This window comes from Macrobrachium nipponense, chromosome 28 (genome assembly GCF_015104395.2).
Source record: "Macrobrachium nipponense isolate FS-2020 chromosome 28, ASM1510439v2, whole genome shotgun sequence".
In the NCBI taxonomy this organism is placed as follows: domain Eukaryota; kingdom Metazoa; phylum Arthropoda; class Malacostraca; order Decapoda; family Palaemonidae; genus Macrobrachium; species Macrobrachium nipponense.
This window is the reverse complement of record NC_087217.1, coordinates 38,705,027-38,719,566: the sequence shown is the minus strand read 5'-3', so window position 1 is coordinate 38,719,566 and position 14,540 is coordinate 38,705,027. Positions and strand designations below refer to the sequence as shown.

The window sequence follows — 14,540 nt, the reverse complement described above, 5'->3', positions numbered from 1 at the left end:
TGTGTGTTTGTGTGTGTGTGTGTGCAACATTCCACTTTTTATATCCGTACTCCAGTGATTGCTTGCAGTGTTGTTTCTGTTAGCTAAAGGACGGATACTTAGACTTGGGGATAGTTAGTATCTACTCGACGGTGAATTTTCCTTAACTTTCCTCTAAACCTTTCACTTCATAGGGGAATCAATGGTTCATCTGTTGACCAATCTCACCTTTAATGGGCATACTTGGTAGATACTTCAACACTTCGTTGAGATTTTGCTCTCACTGTTCTCTGAATTAACGAAATGGTGCTTTTTGGATATGTGTCTGCTTGAGAAGCCGTATTTCACCATCTGGTTCAAGAATAAATGTTGGATTCGTGATTTGGCTCTTACGAGAGAAGCACCTACGTAGCTCCCATGATCAAGGCAATATCGGCAGGTGCGAGTATTTTTAGCCTTATGGACCCATGAGTCAGATAGAAGGCTGCAAAGGATATAGGCAACTTTAAGGAGCACACGACACTCGAAATCAATGTGAAAGGCTGCTAAAGAGGCTCTGATAACAGCTTTAATGCTGTTAGATGTACGTTGGTTTCTCTATAACATTTACGAGAGCGTATTGTGCATCTTTATTTATTGTAAAAGTGTGACAATGACTTTGTTTGTTCCATTTATATTACATAAATATATATCTAAAAGATGCTTATGAAATCCCACATAACACCCTCCCTCTCAGGTTACGGAAGTTCGACTTAATCTATCAAAAACTCATTTTCACAGTCTGGAAGTTCAATAACCACATTAATCGCCTGTGTAATTATAGTGCTTTAAAAAAATACACTCTCTCTTTGACAAAACCAAGGAAATTTATGTCTATCCTTACTCTCGTTACTTCCACTTACGGTAGCAATATAAATATCCGCTCACAGAAGTTCTGCTTTCGAGCATCGGGCTAAAGCATTAAAACCGCTGACTGACGAAAGAAAAAGTGAATATCAACGCGTAAAAGGTACAAATCCATAAGTGTCGGTTTGTGCTTAGTACGGGTTCTTGGGTCAAGTATAAGTAAAATAACCATCATACTGCATTTTGAGTTAACAAATCTCAATTGAGTAACTACAGAAGACTTAAAAACACAACTGAATCATGTTTAGCAGGCGGTAATGATAAAGACAACAGCCAAAAGATTTTCCGTATTGTGCACAATTCCCAAAGTCAGAAAGTTGCAAGACTCATTCACGCTTCTATCCCTAATCCTAGATATTAATAACTATTATTGTACTGAAGAAACCCCAAACAGATGAACCCAGGTGTTAAATCTTCTATGCTACCACAGGCTGTGCATTATCAATATTTGCACTGAAATTCTAATTTAGTGTCATTTTAGGGACCATCTTTTAAGCTGCGTCAATTAAAGAATTCTCTGCCTGGTTAAAAATAAGTTACTCTTCAGCAGGAATTGGGGAAAGAGAACTTTTCAGAGAAAATTCACTCAGTACATTATCCAGTGTATAAAGCACATGTTTTGTATGTGTATGTCATTAGGTCTCCAGTGGGGAAGAGACTATGATTCACTGTGGTCAAGTAATTTATATTAAATGAGCATAACCAAATCAGACGGGAGCCATTCACGAACATTACTGCATTACTCATAAGGGTACCATTACGAGGCATAATTTGATTAAAATGACTGAAATTATCGACAGTGCCCCAGACTAACATCGCCTTCAATTCTCAGAATGGGGTGACATCCAGCGCAAGAGCCCTTATCTGAACGTTCCTTGAGAACGTTTCCTTCTCCCATAGCTATTCAAAGGAACACATTGCAAACAAGCAGGAGTGGACCCTCAGCTCTGCCTCTCCCAGTGAGACACCTGAGATGCCGCCAGACAGGTGGCAACAATCCCCCATCTCCGACACAAGCATCACATGTAATGGGTCCTCTAATAAATGCCACATTTGCAGTGAGTTGACCAACTACTAGCTAGATACCAAAGTGAATGTACTGAGCAGATGACCTTTGGGAATTTGCCTTATCCCCATTCATAAATATTAAGTTAAAAATATCAAGCCACAAATATCGTTCAATATTGAATCGATTATAATTGGGAATAAGTTATAACCAAATAAAATTACATCTGATAAGTGCTTCTGCGTCGGCAAGGATTCGATCCTGGGTCTTTGGTTTAGAAACAACAACAGGGACTTTGACTACCCATGGGCACTTATTAATGAAAATTCTCTTTGGGTGTAAGGTATACCCAAGGTTTGGTGAAGCTAACATTAACTTATTAAACGATATTGGTTTCTTAAATTTTTTTTGAATGTTAAAAAAAGTCACCCTTGTATGAATAACAAAAAAAAGTTTTACAATATATGTAAATAAGAATCTGTATAAAATCACCAGTACTGAAGAGATTTTAACTCTCAGTAAGATCTAGTGCCAACTAATAAGGCGACTACTTTTATTACTAAAACTGCTGTAGCTACTGCTAATTTTGCCATTCGTTATATGCCCTTAAATTCATCTTTGATATAACCAGGATCCAGAGAAGAACTTCAATCTCATGAAAAGTCTAATCATGATCCCGACGAAATGTCCAGATCTCTTACCCATCCAAAGGTGACCCAGACGCCTCAAGAGGAGGGCACTTGACCAGCATCTTCAGAAGATAGAGAAAGCAGAATAAAATCGTAACGAAGATGTTAAACCCAATGACGACTCGAGGACCGGGCCTTGCGAACCTCAGAACAGCTCCAGCAATCACTGTACCCAGACAAGTTGCTGACAGACTGACCGCTCCTGTGAATTGAAGGAGAGATTGATTAACAGAAATTTAACCCTTTCGTCTGCTTGATTATCTGAAGTGATAAACTGATGCTAATTGATATTGATATGATAGGTTAATCATACTATGCAGGATCACTGGCATTGGTCTCCTACTTGGCTGCCTGGAACAGCAAGGGCCATAACTAGTAGAAGGCCGCCTTACTCAAGCAACAACATTGAAATGTCTCTGAATAACATATTTCTTTTTTTTAGGCCAGAAAGAATAAAAATATGGTTATCTTACAAAAGGAGGAATCAAAGTACAGTTAAGAAATTATGTTTTGTCATAGCTACAATTTAGAATTGATAATCTTATTCAGTCTCTTTGATCTGAGAATCGCCGTCTATTACTTACTTCTCTCTAACACTATGAGATCTGAGACCCAGCCCCTAAACACACACTCTCTCTCTCTCTCTCTCTCTCACCTACGTAAAAGTTAGCATCACTGGCGCTCTGACGAAACTGATTCTCCATGTACTTTGGCATGAAGATCTTGTAGCCACTGACAGCCATTAGAAACACCGATAAGTTATAAGCATTGGCCAGCCAGACCTTGTTGCCGAACAGCTTTTTCGTCACTCTCATCATGTCTTCAAAAATAAAGAAAGAAATCATATTGATGATATACTAAAGTAGAATAATTATTTTTAAGGTATCATTATATTTGTTTTTCTCATTTTTTAGTAAGCCCTTCATATGTCAAATATAAGATGATCAGTCAGCCAATCTCTCTATAAAACAACATTTTCATCGAACTGTTATAAATTTATCTTTATTAACGGATCGTGTCCGATTTTTTCGGATTCATTCGTAAATCTTTGCGCGATGCAGTCATGTACGTAATGGTAACTGTATCTCCCAGCCAGAACTGATCCTAATGCAAACTGCTGCTAATATTGTTAGACGGGGCCTTTGCTACTTTACTAAAAGCTGGCTTATAACAAGGCGTGATCCGACCTCTAGCTTAATAGGGACGCTTGCAAGATTTTCCCTTCACGCATAAGTTGTCAACATTATATTCCTAACAACGTAAATTAAATCGTGCTAAAATCTGCAGTCAAAAAGAGCCTTGTTTCACCAACGAAAATTTAAATAAATACGATATATTTAATTAGAAATCATTTTTCTCTACTGCTTAACATGCACATTATTTATTTCTTACATTTTCATTCTAATAAATAAATCAAATATCTTATCCTAAAATCCTGTATCTTTAACTCAACGCGAAACACCATTTTCAGACCTTTTCAGGCTCTTCCATTGACTTTTCCTACCCCCCAACAAGAACAAGAACAACAACAAAGCAGTGTGTAGGCAGGCTTACTCCCCGAGTAAGCGAAAATTCTATCGTAAAATTTAATGAAATATTCCCGTCCCATTCATGGCTTCCCCTGAGAGAATTAAATCCTAATAACCAGCCCAATCTGATGAACAGGTCCATAGCCCAGGGCTCACCTTTTAGAGGAGATTAACGAGGATTTGCATCGGCAGGGATTCAGAACTGGTTCTATGCCATCAGATAAAATGGAAGTTCTTTCATGAATATGTTCGTAGGCAAAGATGGAAACCCATTAATAAGAAGACGATGAAACCTGTATGACTTACTTTTCAGTGTTGGCTTAGTAATTTGTCTTTGACCCTTTAGCATTAAATTGTAAATATACTTGGCATCATTTGCTGTTCTCCTCCCTTCGTCTTTCATGTTTAAATTCATTAATTTCCTTTTCTTTCTCATAAGTGTAGCCGGCAGTTGAAAAGGGAGGAAGGCGAAGCCAATGCCAATCACGACTAGAACGCTGCCAATAATCAGAAAACCTGAAAAAGGATAGACGAGAGTTTTATTGAGTTTCACCAAGGTTATATTTCAATTCTGATTGAAAACAAAAGCTAGTTAAATGAAGAAACTAAAATCGAGTGCTTCCTCTTGTAGTCATTAAACTGCTTTTGCCTTTAGAAAAATTCAAATCTATATTATGATTTAAAATGACGTCCCCATTTAAACAATGGAGCTGCAAAATGTGTGCAATATCTGGAACGAAGAATGGCTTTAAATCCATGAAATTATTCTGTAGTATAAATAGATGAACAACTTGAAGGAATAATGAGTTAAGGCTTAGTTCTCAAGCTTCCAATTATTCCATTTTTCTTCCATTGAAGTCTTTCAGCAACACATTCAACAAACACGACATTGCAGGAGAAAAAGTGCCGCTATGCTAGACGCATTTAATATTTGATTCATGTCCATTTCTCTTCGGCAATGGCCATGTTTCCTTTGGACGAACTGTCAAATGTATCTAGAAACGAATACTTTTTCGAATTGCGAACTAAATATAATTGTATGACGAATCTTTTCAGATCTGTTCAGTTTTCTTGCACCACAACTGTTCAAAACAACTCCTATGTTGCCTCTAAGAAGTGTGAGACTTGACATATGAATGAGAGCTGGAGAGAACCTGAAAGGAGCGTTTCAGAGTTTTCAACTTCTACATATATAAACTCGTAACCATTTGTATAGATAAATAGATAGATAGATAGATAGATAGATAGATAGATAGATAGATAGATAGATAGATAGATAGATAGATAGATAGATGAATATGAATATAATGCGTAAGTAAACTGGAGACAGATTTGATGATATTGTTTTCATCTTTTGATATTCAAGATGAAAATATTGTTCGTGTCACAAAAGTAAACATGAAAGTAAACATGGAAAATTAACTGTAATACGAAGTAAAAGAAGGCAAAATTCATAACATAAACAAAGAAAACAAGATAAAAAAATTAATTTACATATCGAAAAAAAAATCACTATTAATGTAAAAAATTATCTCATGAATTGTTTACTAGAAATGAGAAAAAAGGTAATAACAAGAAAGAACAATTTCACAACACATAACACACGCATTCAATCTTATTTAGAGCCATTGCATTGCAGTTGAAATTTTGCCTGTTCCCAATGATATTTGTTGATTTGGAATTAACTTTGACATTTTGTGTATATATATATATATATATATATATATATATATATATATATATATATATATATATGTGCATATATATATATCATTATTATATATAATAATTATAAATATATTATAATTAGTACATATATGTAAATATATATATATATATATATTATATATATAATATACCTAATATAATTATACATTGTATACATATATACATATATATATGTATATACTATATATATATAGCTATATATATAGGATATTGTAATTATAGAATTATTATATATGTGTGTATATATATATATATATATATATATATATCATATATAATCCACGAAAGAAAGTGAAACAATGGAGTACCGCTGCAAGGCCTTTCGACTTTCGTCTTTACTAAGCAGAATAACAGTAAATATGAAAGTAAGTTTACAAAGAAAGCTCATATAACAGATAGGGATTATAAAAGAAATTATGAACCTGGAATCCAACACTACTGAAGAATTAGTAAAGCTAACCAAAAAAAAGGTACAATTTAAGAGGTTTACAAAAGATTAAGTCCAACTGCTCGGAAGCAGGGACAAGACAATTAAAGTATTATACGGGGCAGTATTGAACACATAGACGTATACACACGCATACAAAATACAAATCAGAGCTAAGGTTAAAATTACAATTAGAAGTAAGTTATATAAAGGCAGGTTCTAAATGATTTTGTGAAAAGACATCTTTTGACCTAGCAATTACTGCTGTTTGCTCAGTTTTGACAGAATACTCATGCTGTTTAATTGTAACTTCTAAATCCTTGTCAGGTTGGCCGAGAAATTCACCATTGAATATAAACTGACAACCAGAAATGCACAACCTAGTGAGTGAAATAAAATGACTTACAGGTGTAGGTATCATGATGGGTTAGTTCTATGGGGACTTTAGTAAAAACAGAACAAACATCAAAAGTAGCGAGTCTGTCAATGGAGCAAAAAGTTATTTTGTTTAATTTATAAATTAAATCTAGAGAATTATATATGTGAGAGTCGGAGATAGTTCCAAGTAACAGGGATAAGAGCTTGGTAATATATTTCGAAAGTTTATATAATATTGAGCCAACAATACCGACAAGGCCACATAGGATTATTTTCTTTATGCGTTTCTACTAATCTGCGAGGGAAATTTGACTGGTAATTGACCTAGTAGTCCTTTTTTATCGTTAAGGAATTTTTTCACTGTGCTATTGAAATTTTTTATGACTTGAACAAGGGGATTTTTTGTTAGTTATTTGTAAGTCGTATCATTATCCAGTAGGACTTGCATACATGATACGTAGTGAGCTTTATCTAAAATTACAATAATATTTGACTTATCACCTTTTGTGATGTGGACTGTATTGTCTTTTTTATGATCGATCAAACTTTTTTTATATCGAGCAGGGAAGTTACTTTCATGACTAACATTGGTAGCGTTTTACTTCAGCCAATCTAGCAAGGATTTAGAAGTAAGAATTAAACAGCATAAAGTACTGGCTGCTCGTGGCTATCATTCATAGGGGTGCTGTTATATCATTTCCTTTAATTCCTTGATATTAACTGCATAAACACATGCACACATTATATACGTATATAAATTAATTGCAACTTTTTCGTAAAGAGACAATGCAGAAAACTTCACTTCTTTAAGTTTACTAATTGTCTGTTTTCTTGGGCAGTGACTGATTACTAATGGAGGATTGCCCTAATCAAATTTGAAACTGTAAACAAAACTGAAAAAGTAACAACATGTATTAAAATACTAAAATTCAAAACAGTAGCTTTCGGCAGCGGAGATACTGACGAACGGGCTGAAGAAAATTATGAGAATATTAGGTGATATAAAAACATTAAGTTTATGTAAACTAAGCGTAGCATAATAAAAATCGTTAAACAATTAACAGGAATAAATACCCGAAAACAAAAATATTAAGATACAAAACTGAGTATGACAGCAAAATGAAATAATATAGGCCTATATAAAACAAAAGGACTAAAGAACACCCACCTAAACCACAGGCACACGCACACAAATACATTCTCTCTCGCTCTCTCTCCCCTTTGTCTCTCCTCTCTCTCTCACCAGCTGAGGAAGGCAACAGAACCGCTGCCGAAAGCTACTATTTTGAATTTTACTCATTGAAAATAATGTGGTTATCGTTTTTTCCCATTTACTGCAACTGGCCAATGTGTTGATTATTCTGCATTACATTACATATTATCAGTATCGTCACTAATTTTATCACTATCACTAATAGTACATATTGATTAAGCTTTGACGAATTTCAAAACACACCTTCCCCCGTCCAACAGCTAGAGTAACACTGCTCGTGAAAGCAGTGCTCCCATCACCCCTACGCGCTGGCTGGCTACCACTTTATCATCCAGTAGTTCCACATATTGTTTCAATTCATTTGCTTCTTTTTTTATTTACATAAACAAGAGAATGGTAATAATTTTATAAGGATTATTGATAATCTATACTTAATTGCTCATATTCATGTATATATTCATAATTTTGTGCATATATATGAAATCTATAAGGGGGCTGCAGTTCAACAGTGACTACTGACGAGCCACCACTGCATAAGTATCCTGTCGCAACTTGGCAAACATCCAATGCAATATTCATGCAAGTGAAAACTCTCAAAGGATAAATTTGACCGGCAGTTCAGTAATTGCTAGATCAAAAGATGCCTTTCACGAAATCTTTTAGATTCTGCCATTTTACAACTTACTTCCAATTGTAATTTTAACCCTTAGCTCTGGCTTGTATAATTTGGACTCTTTATAATTAATATTTAAGAATGACCTTAAAAATAAAATTACTGACTTAATCACAAATTAGTTGCCATATAGATATTTTCTTTATATCTCTATGTTTAATATGTTTTTTGTGAAAATATTCACTTTGCAAAAATATTTTTTGTTTACCAAAACGAGATTTACTGAACTGTACTTTTATAACATTTGCGTCTGTTTGTGTGTGGTCAGTCAACGCCCTGTAGAATCTTTTGTTTTGTCCCTGCTTCCGAGAAATTGGGCTTATTCTTTTGTAGACCTCTTAAATTTTACCCCTGTTTCGGGTAGGTCTACTGTCTTCAGTGTTAGATTCCAGGTACTAATTTTCTTTTATAATTCCTATCTGTTATTTATACGAGCTTTCTTTGTAAACTTACTTTCTTATTTATATCAGTCTTGTAAAGGACGAGAGTCGAAAGGCCTTGCAATGATACCCCATTGTTTTATTTTTCTTGTGTGTGTGTGTGTTCTTACAATGAATTCAAAACCTTACTACTGCTCTACTACTCATAATTATAAAAACATAACGCTAATGGTGAATAATTTTTTAAAGATGCTTTCTCCCTCCCTTGAAATATCAGGAAGGCAAATGTTCTCGAGCAGCTATGTCACTTACCAAGCCACCAGGCACCGAGCCATCTAGGATCCTTAGTGGAAAAGCTCGGAGTCTTGTGTAGGACAATCCAGTATTCCAAACACTTTCCTCCTAAAAGAAATCCTAGGGTAGGTCCGAGTGTTCTCAGCAGTAGGTATGTACCTGGAAGGTGACGGAGTAGTTTACGTTAGTTGCCGTCTGTTGTAGTAATATTGTTTGTATGGTGTTTTTACGTTGCATAGAACCAGTGGTTATTCAGCAACGGGACCAACGGCTTTACGTGACTTCCGAACCACGTCGAGAGTGAACTTCTATCACCAGAAATACACATCTCTAACACATCAGTGGAATGTTTTGGTTAATTGTCAAAGAGTAAAAATCAAAGAGATAATCCAGGATTATCGGATATCACACTGTCACAAACATAAACATAGATTTAACCCTAACAGAAACTACAACGTATCCATATGGTCCAAAACATGTAAAAACAAAATATATTAATTTTGTTGCTTATATTTATCTACAACATTTTTCATTATGAAGGCATCAAGTTTAAATAAACCAAGACTTAAATTTAGAACATTTCCATTATTTGACTTGATGAAATAAGATTCAATGATATTCCTTTTATCTGTGTCATTACATGGGATTAAGGCTCTTGCTTGACTTCAGTTATTAGGCTGATCTAAATCTCTCATATGTATGAATTATGTATTCGATATTTGCCCAGTTCTCACAGAATATTGGTGCTGTTTGAGTCGTTGTGAAAGAGATTTACCGGTTTGTCCATAACAGACTTTATCACACTTTTTGTAAGGAATTTCATATATGCAGCCTGGAAGATCTTTAAGAGAATTTTTTATTGCTAAGCTCTTGACATTAATATTACTGAAAACAACATTTATGTTAAAAAGTTTTAAAAACCTAGGAATTTCTAAAAAAAAAAAAAAATCATCATAGGGTAATTTTAGTCCTTGGGTATTTAAGTTTCAAGGCAGTATCATGAATATAGTTTTAATCTTATCGTCAATACACTGTGGGCTACAGACACGTAGAGCCCTTAGGAACATCCCGGAAAAAACAGAGAATTTAACATTTTGATGGTGATTGGAGTAGTAAGAACAAAAGAGGCAATGTTAGTTGATTTCCGAAAGACTGAAAAGGTGAAATCTCTATCATTTCTATGGACAATTACATCAAGAAAATTCAAATTTATTTATCTATTTATCAGACAAACTAGTGGATAGTGCTACAACAGCGGATTTGGGATATGGATTAAGCTTTGGTGTGTCTAACGGTAACATGGACTATGCCGACATTTCAAAATCATTTTGTTGTTATTTACAAAAATTTAATCATAATCTTTGCCCTGAGGATATCAATATTTGTAAGGGTACTGTGTATCGTGCTATTAGCAAGCCTTCTCCCCCTACTGTACCTGTAAGTAAGATTTCTCCAGCCCTATAAGAAAATTAAAAAATACGAAACAGTGCAAGTAACAAAGGTAGATAAGTCTAATATTGAATAAAAGTGACTATGTAAGTAAAATAATGGCATTACTAAATGATACTGATACTGAGGTCTGATCCTACACAGACAGTGAACTCCCATTTTAATAAACAAATTAAATCCATTCTAAATGGCTTGAACCATTTAATTAAACAGTTTACACCGCAATGCGCCTCCCTACCTTATATGTATGGTTTAGTCAAGACACACAAAATCAATAACCCTATCAGACCAATCATTAGTTCAGTGGGCTCAGTTACGTATAATTTATCTAAATGGCTTGAAAAAATTCTTACACCTTTGGTAGGAAACATTTCTAACACGAATGTAAAAAAACAATGTTGATTTTATAAACAAACTGAATGGCTTAAATTTGAATTTTGATTTTAATATGGTTAGTTTTGATGTTGTCTCCTTATTTACAAAAGAGGATGAATTAGAACGTCATAATATTCCCTTAACTAAAGCAAACCTCATTAGCCTCATAAGGTTATTTATCAAAGATAGTAAATTTTGTTTTAATGGGGAATTTTTTGTACAAAAGTTTGGCATGGCTATGTGTAATCCCTTATCTCCTGTCCTTAGCAATATTTACATGGAATTTTTTGAGACAAAACTCTAACCAAGAATTTTGCCCAAAAACGTTATATGGTTTACGTATGTGGATGATATTTTCTGTATTTGGCCAGTTCACGAAAATCTCCGGGAATTCCTTAATAATCTCAATAATTTGGTCCCTTCTATAAAATTTACCTCTTTTGTTCATTACTACTCCAATCACCATCAAAATGTTAAATGCTCTGTTTTTTCGGGGATGTTCCTAAGGGCTTTATGTGTCTGTAACCCGCAGTTTATTGATGCTGAGATTAAAACTATTTATGATATTGCCTTGAAACTTAAATAACCAAGGACTTTTGGAGATGTGGAATGGAAATGAGCTAGAAAAACATTTTATTTAACTAATGACAAACTTTAATTTAGTAAGCATAACATTCTAAAATTACCCTATGATGAAATGTTTTTAGAAATTCCTAGAATTTGAAAGCTTTTGAACATAAATGTTGTTTTCAGCAATATTAATGTCAAAAGTTTAGTCATAAAAAATTCTCCTAAAGATCTTCCAGGCTGCATATATGAAATTCCTTGCAAAAAGTGTAATAAAGTCTATTACAGACAAACCGGTAAATCTTTTTCACAACGACTCAAACAGCACTAATATTCAGTGAGAACTGGACAAATATCGAATGCATTATTCGTACATATGAGAGACTTAGATCATCCTATTAACTGGAGTAAAGCAAGAGCCTTAATCCCATGATATGACATAGTTAAAAGGAATATCATTTAATCTTATTTCATCAAGTCAAATAATGGAAATACTCTAAATTTAAGTCTTGGTTTATTGAAACTTGATGCCTTCATAATGTAAAAAGTTGTAGATAAATATAAGAAACAAAATTTATATATTCAGTTTTTACATGTTTTGGACTATATGGATACGTTGTAGTTTCTGTTAGGGTTAAATCTATGTTTAAGTTTGTGACCGCGTGATATCCGATAATCCTGGAATATCTCTTTGATTTTAACCCTATTGACAAATAACCATCTGGTATTCTTGATCTTTTTGTTTACCTGATAACTTTCTTTCCAACTGTATTTCATTCGTTCCTTGACAATGTCTTAGAAAAGACGAAAGCGCTTGGATTTCTGCCTATCATTTTCCTGTGGTATTCACTTATATATATATATATATACACATATATATATATATATATATATATATATATATATATATATATATATATATTATCATGAGTATCAATTTCGGATCTTCTTTTCTTTACTGTTCTTTAGCCAAACGTAAATTATGAGAGAATAAATTCGGACTAGTAAAGTAAAATTCATATTGTGAAAAAGAACCATCTGAGAATACCCCTTCTATGTTGGGAACGGCTTAAGGATCCCTTGAGAATATTTTCTCTTCGCAGGTTTCTCCCTTTGTATTTCTGTACTGAATGAAGATGGAAAAACCTCTTAATGGCTTTCTCCCCTACATAGTTCTGAATGATGCACGAGTTGTCAGGCATAGGTACCGACCGTGTCAAATCCCGAAGAAGGGTCACTCATATATAATAAATATATATATATATATATATATATATATATATATATACATAATATTATATATTATATTATCATATATATATAATATATATATATATATATATGAATATATACATATATATATATAATATATATATATATATATATATAGATATATATATATATATATATATATAATATATATTATATATATATATAAGAAGTTCAATAGCCTATGATATAAAAATAATTCACATTTGTAAAATAAAAAAATAAAATTTACTTGCTACTTTTAGAAAGGAATATAAAAAAACTAGTTACTCATAAAAACTAGTTATTAAGAATTAAAAAAACTAAAATTATTTACAAGGTGACATTAAACTTGACGAAAGTTAAGATTAAACAAGACTATTAACCTTAACAAGGTGAAGACGTAGGACAGTCTGTCGTTTGCCCAGACCTCGACTAATCGTTTCGTCGATTCAATGGATCCCACGTCGATCCAACGTAAGTACCAGGACACCCCGGGCAAGTAAATTTGTAAATAATATTGGATCGCATGACTAAGAAGTGAGCCTAACTTGAGACTTCCGAACTCTCTTTCAATAATTTTTTGATACGGTCTCCTAATTTATTTAAAAAAAATATATATATATGGAATAGTTGGGTATACATCAGAGGAAGGGGTATTTTCCGTAAAGTTTAGGTTAAGTAATTTATTTACCATTTTATAAAAGACCTCTGTCGGGTACGAATTAGTTAGAAAAAAAATAATCATGTAAAGATTCAATTTCTGAGTGGAATGATTTCCAATCAGAAGCATACCTAAGTGCTCTAAAGACCAGAGTGGAAATGGCATTTACTTTAAATTTGATGAAGCACGAATTATAAAAATTATTCCCCATTCCTGTAAAGATCCGTTTCCTATAGACAAAAGTATTGAATTTATTATTATTTCAAATTATTTTTAAGTCTAAGTAAGGTACAGTTATCTTTTCCTGTTTTTATGGCGAAGCTTATTTTACTGTGTTGGGTATTTACGAAAACCAAAAAAGCACCACCCTTCCATGCATGCCTAAGTATCTCTTGTAAAAGGTTGATTTAAAAGACCTAGGACATTCAGTTAAAAATTTCTTCTCTAGGGAATCTACAAACACATTTGCAAAAATAGGGGCTAAATGACACCCCCTCAACCTGCGAGTACAGAAGACCATTAAAAATGAAAGCGAAATCTTGCACAGCTAGTTCCATAAATTGCTTAAACAAATTGCTATTAAAACCATGGAATGAGCCATCAGCATTTAAAAAACTCTAAAAAATGTGAATTGTCTCTTCTAAGGGTACATTGGTAAATAAAGTCTACATCGAGACTATCCATATGGTGATCAGAGTCCTGTAGGACAACGAGTTTCTGAAAATCGAAACCATTTTCTATTGTGTGTTCTGGTTGTAGGAGTTCATTAAGTAGATTAACAGTGTATTTAGAGGGATTGTATGTTGGGCCATTATAAAAAGAAACAATTGGTCGGATAGGGCAGCCTTCTTTGTGAATTTTAGGGATACCGTATAAAACGCCAAAGGATGATCCTGTGACAAGACTGATTTTTTAGTTTTCTCAAGAATCTGTTAATTTTATTTTCTCGTTCAAAGATTTTTAAGAAGCTTGGTTCACCTAAATATTTAAATTTAGAATTATCGGAAAGTATCGTTATGACCTTGTTAACGTAGT

General features: G+C 33.5%; 1 protein-coding gene across 5 annotated transcripts in view; it reads right to left on the bottom strand.

Moving 5' to 3' along the window:
- LOC135201673 (solute carrier organic anion transporter family member 74D-like) overlaps positions 1 to 14,540 on the bottom strand; it is a 74,534-nt gene that overhangs the window by 16,286 nt on the left and 43,708 nt on the right. For 4 of the 5 annotated variants that reach the window (XM_064230794.1, XM_064230792.1, XM_064230791.1 and 1 more), the window contains 4 exons: positions 9,221 to 9,361; positions 4,416 to 4,625; positions 3,236 to 3,400; positions 2,593 to 2,782 (listed from right to left, as the gene is read on the bottom strand). In XM_064230794.1, coding sequence (XP_064086864.1) covers positions 2,593 to 2,782; positions 3,236 to 3,400; positions 4,416 to 4,625; positions 9,221 to 9,361 — 706 coding nt within the window. The remainder of the gene's footprint in view (positions 1 to 2,592; positions 2,783 to 3,235; positions 3,401 to 4,415; positions 4,626 to 9,220; positions 9,362 to 14,540) is intronic. The other variant, XM_064230793.1, reaches the window with a different exon arrangement.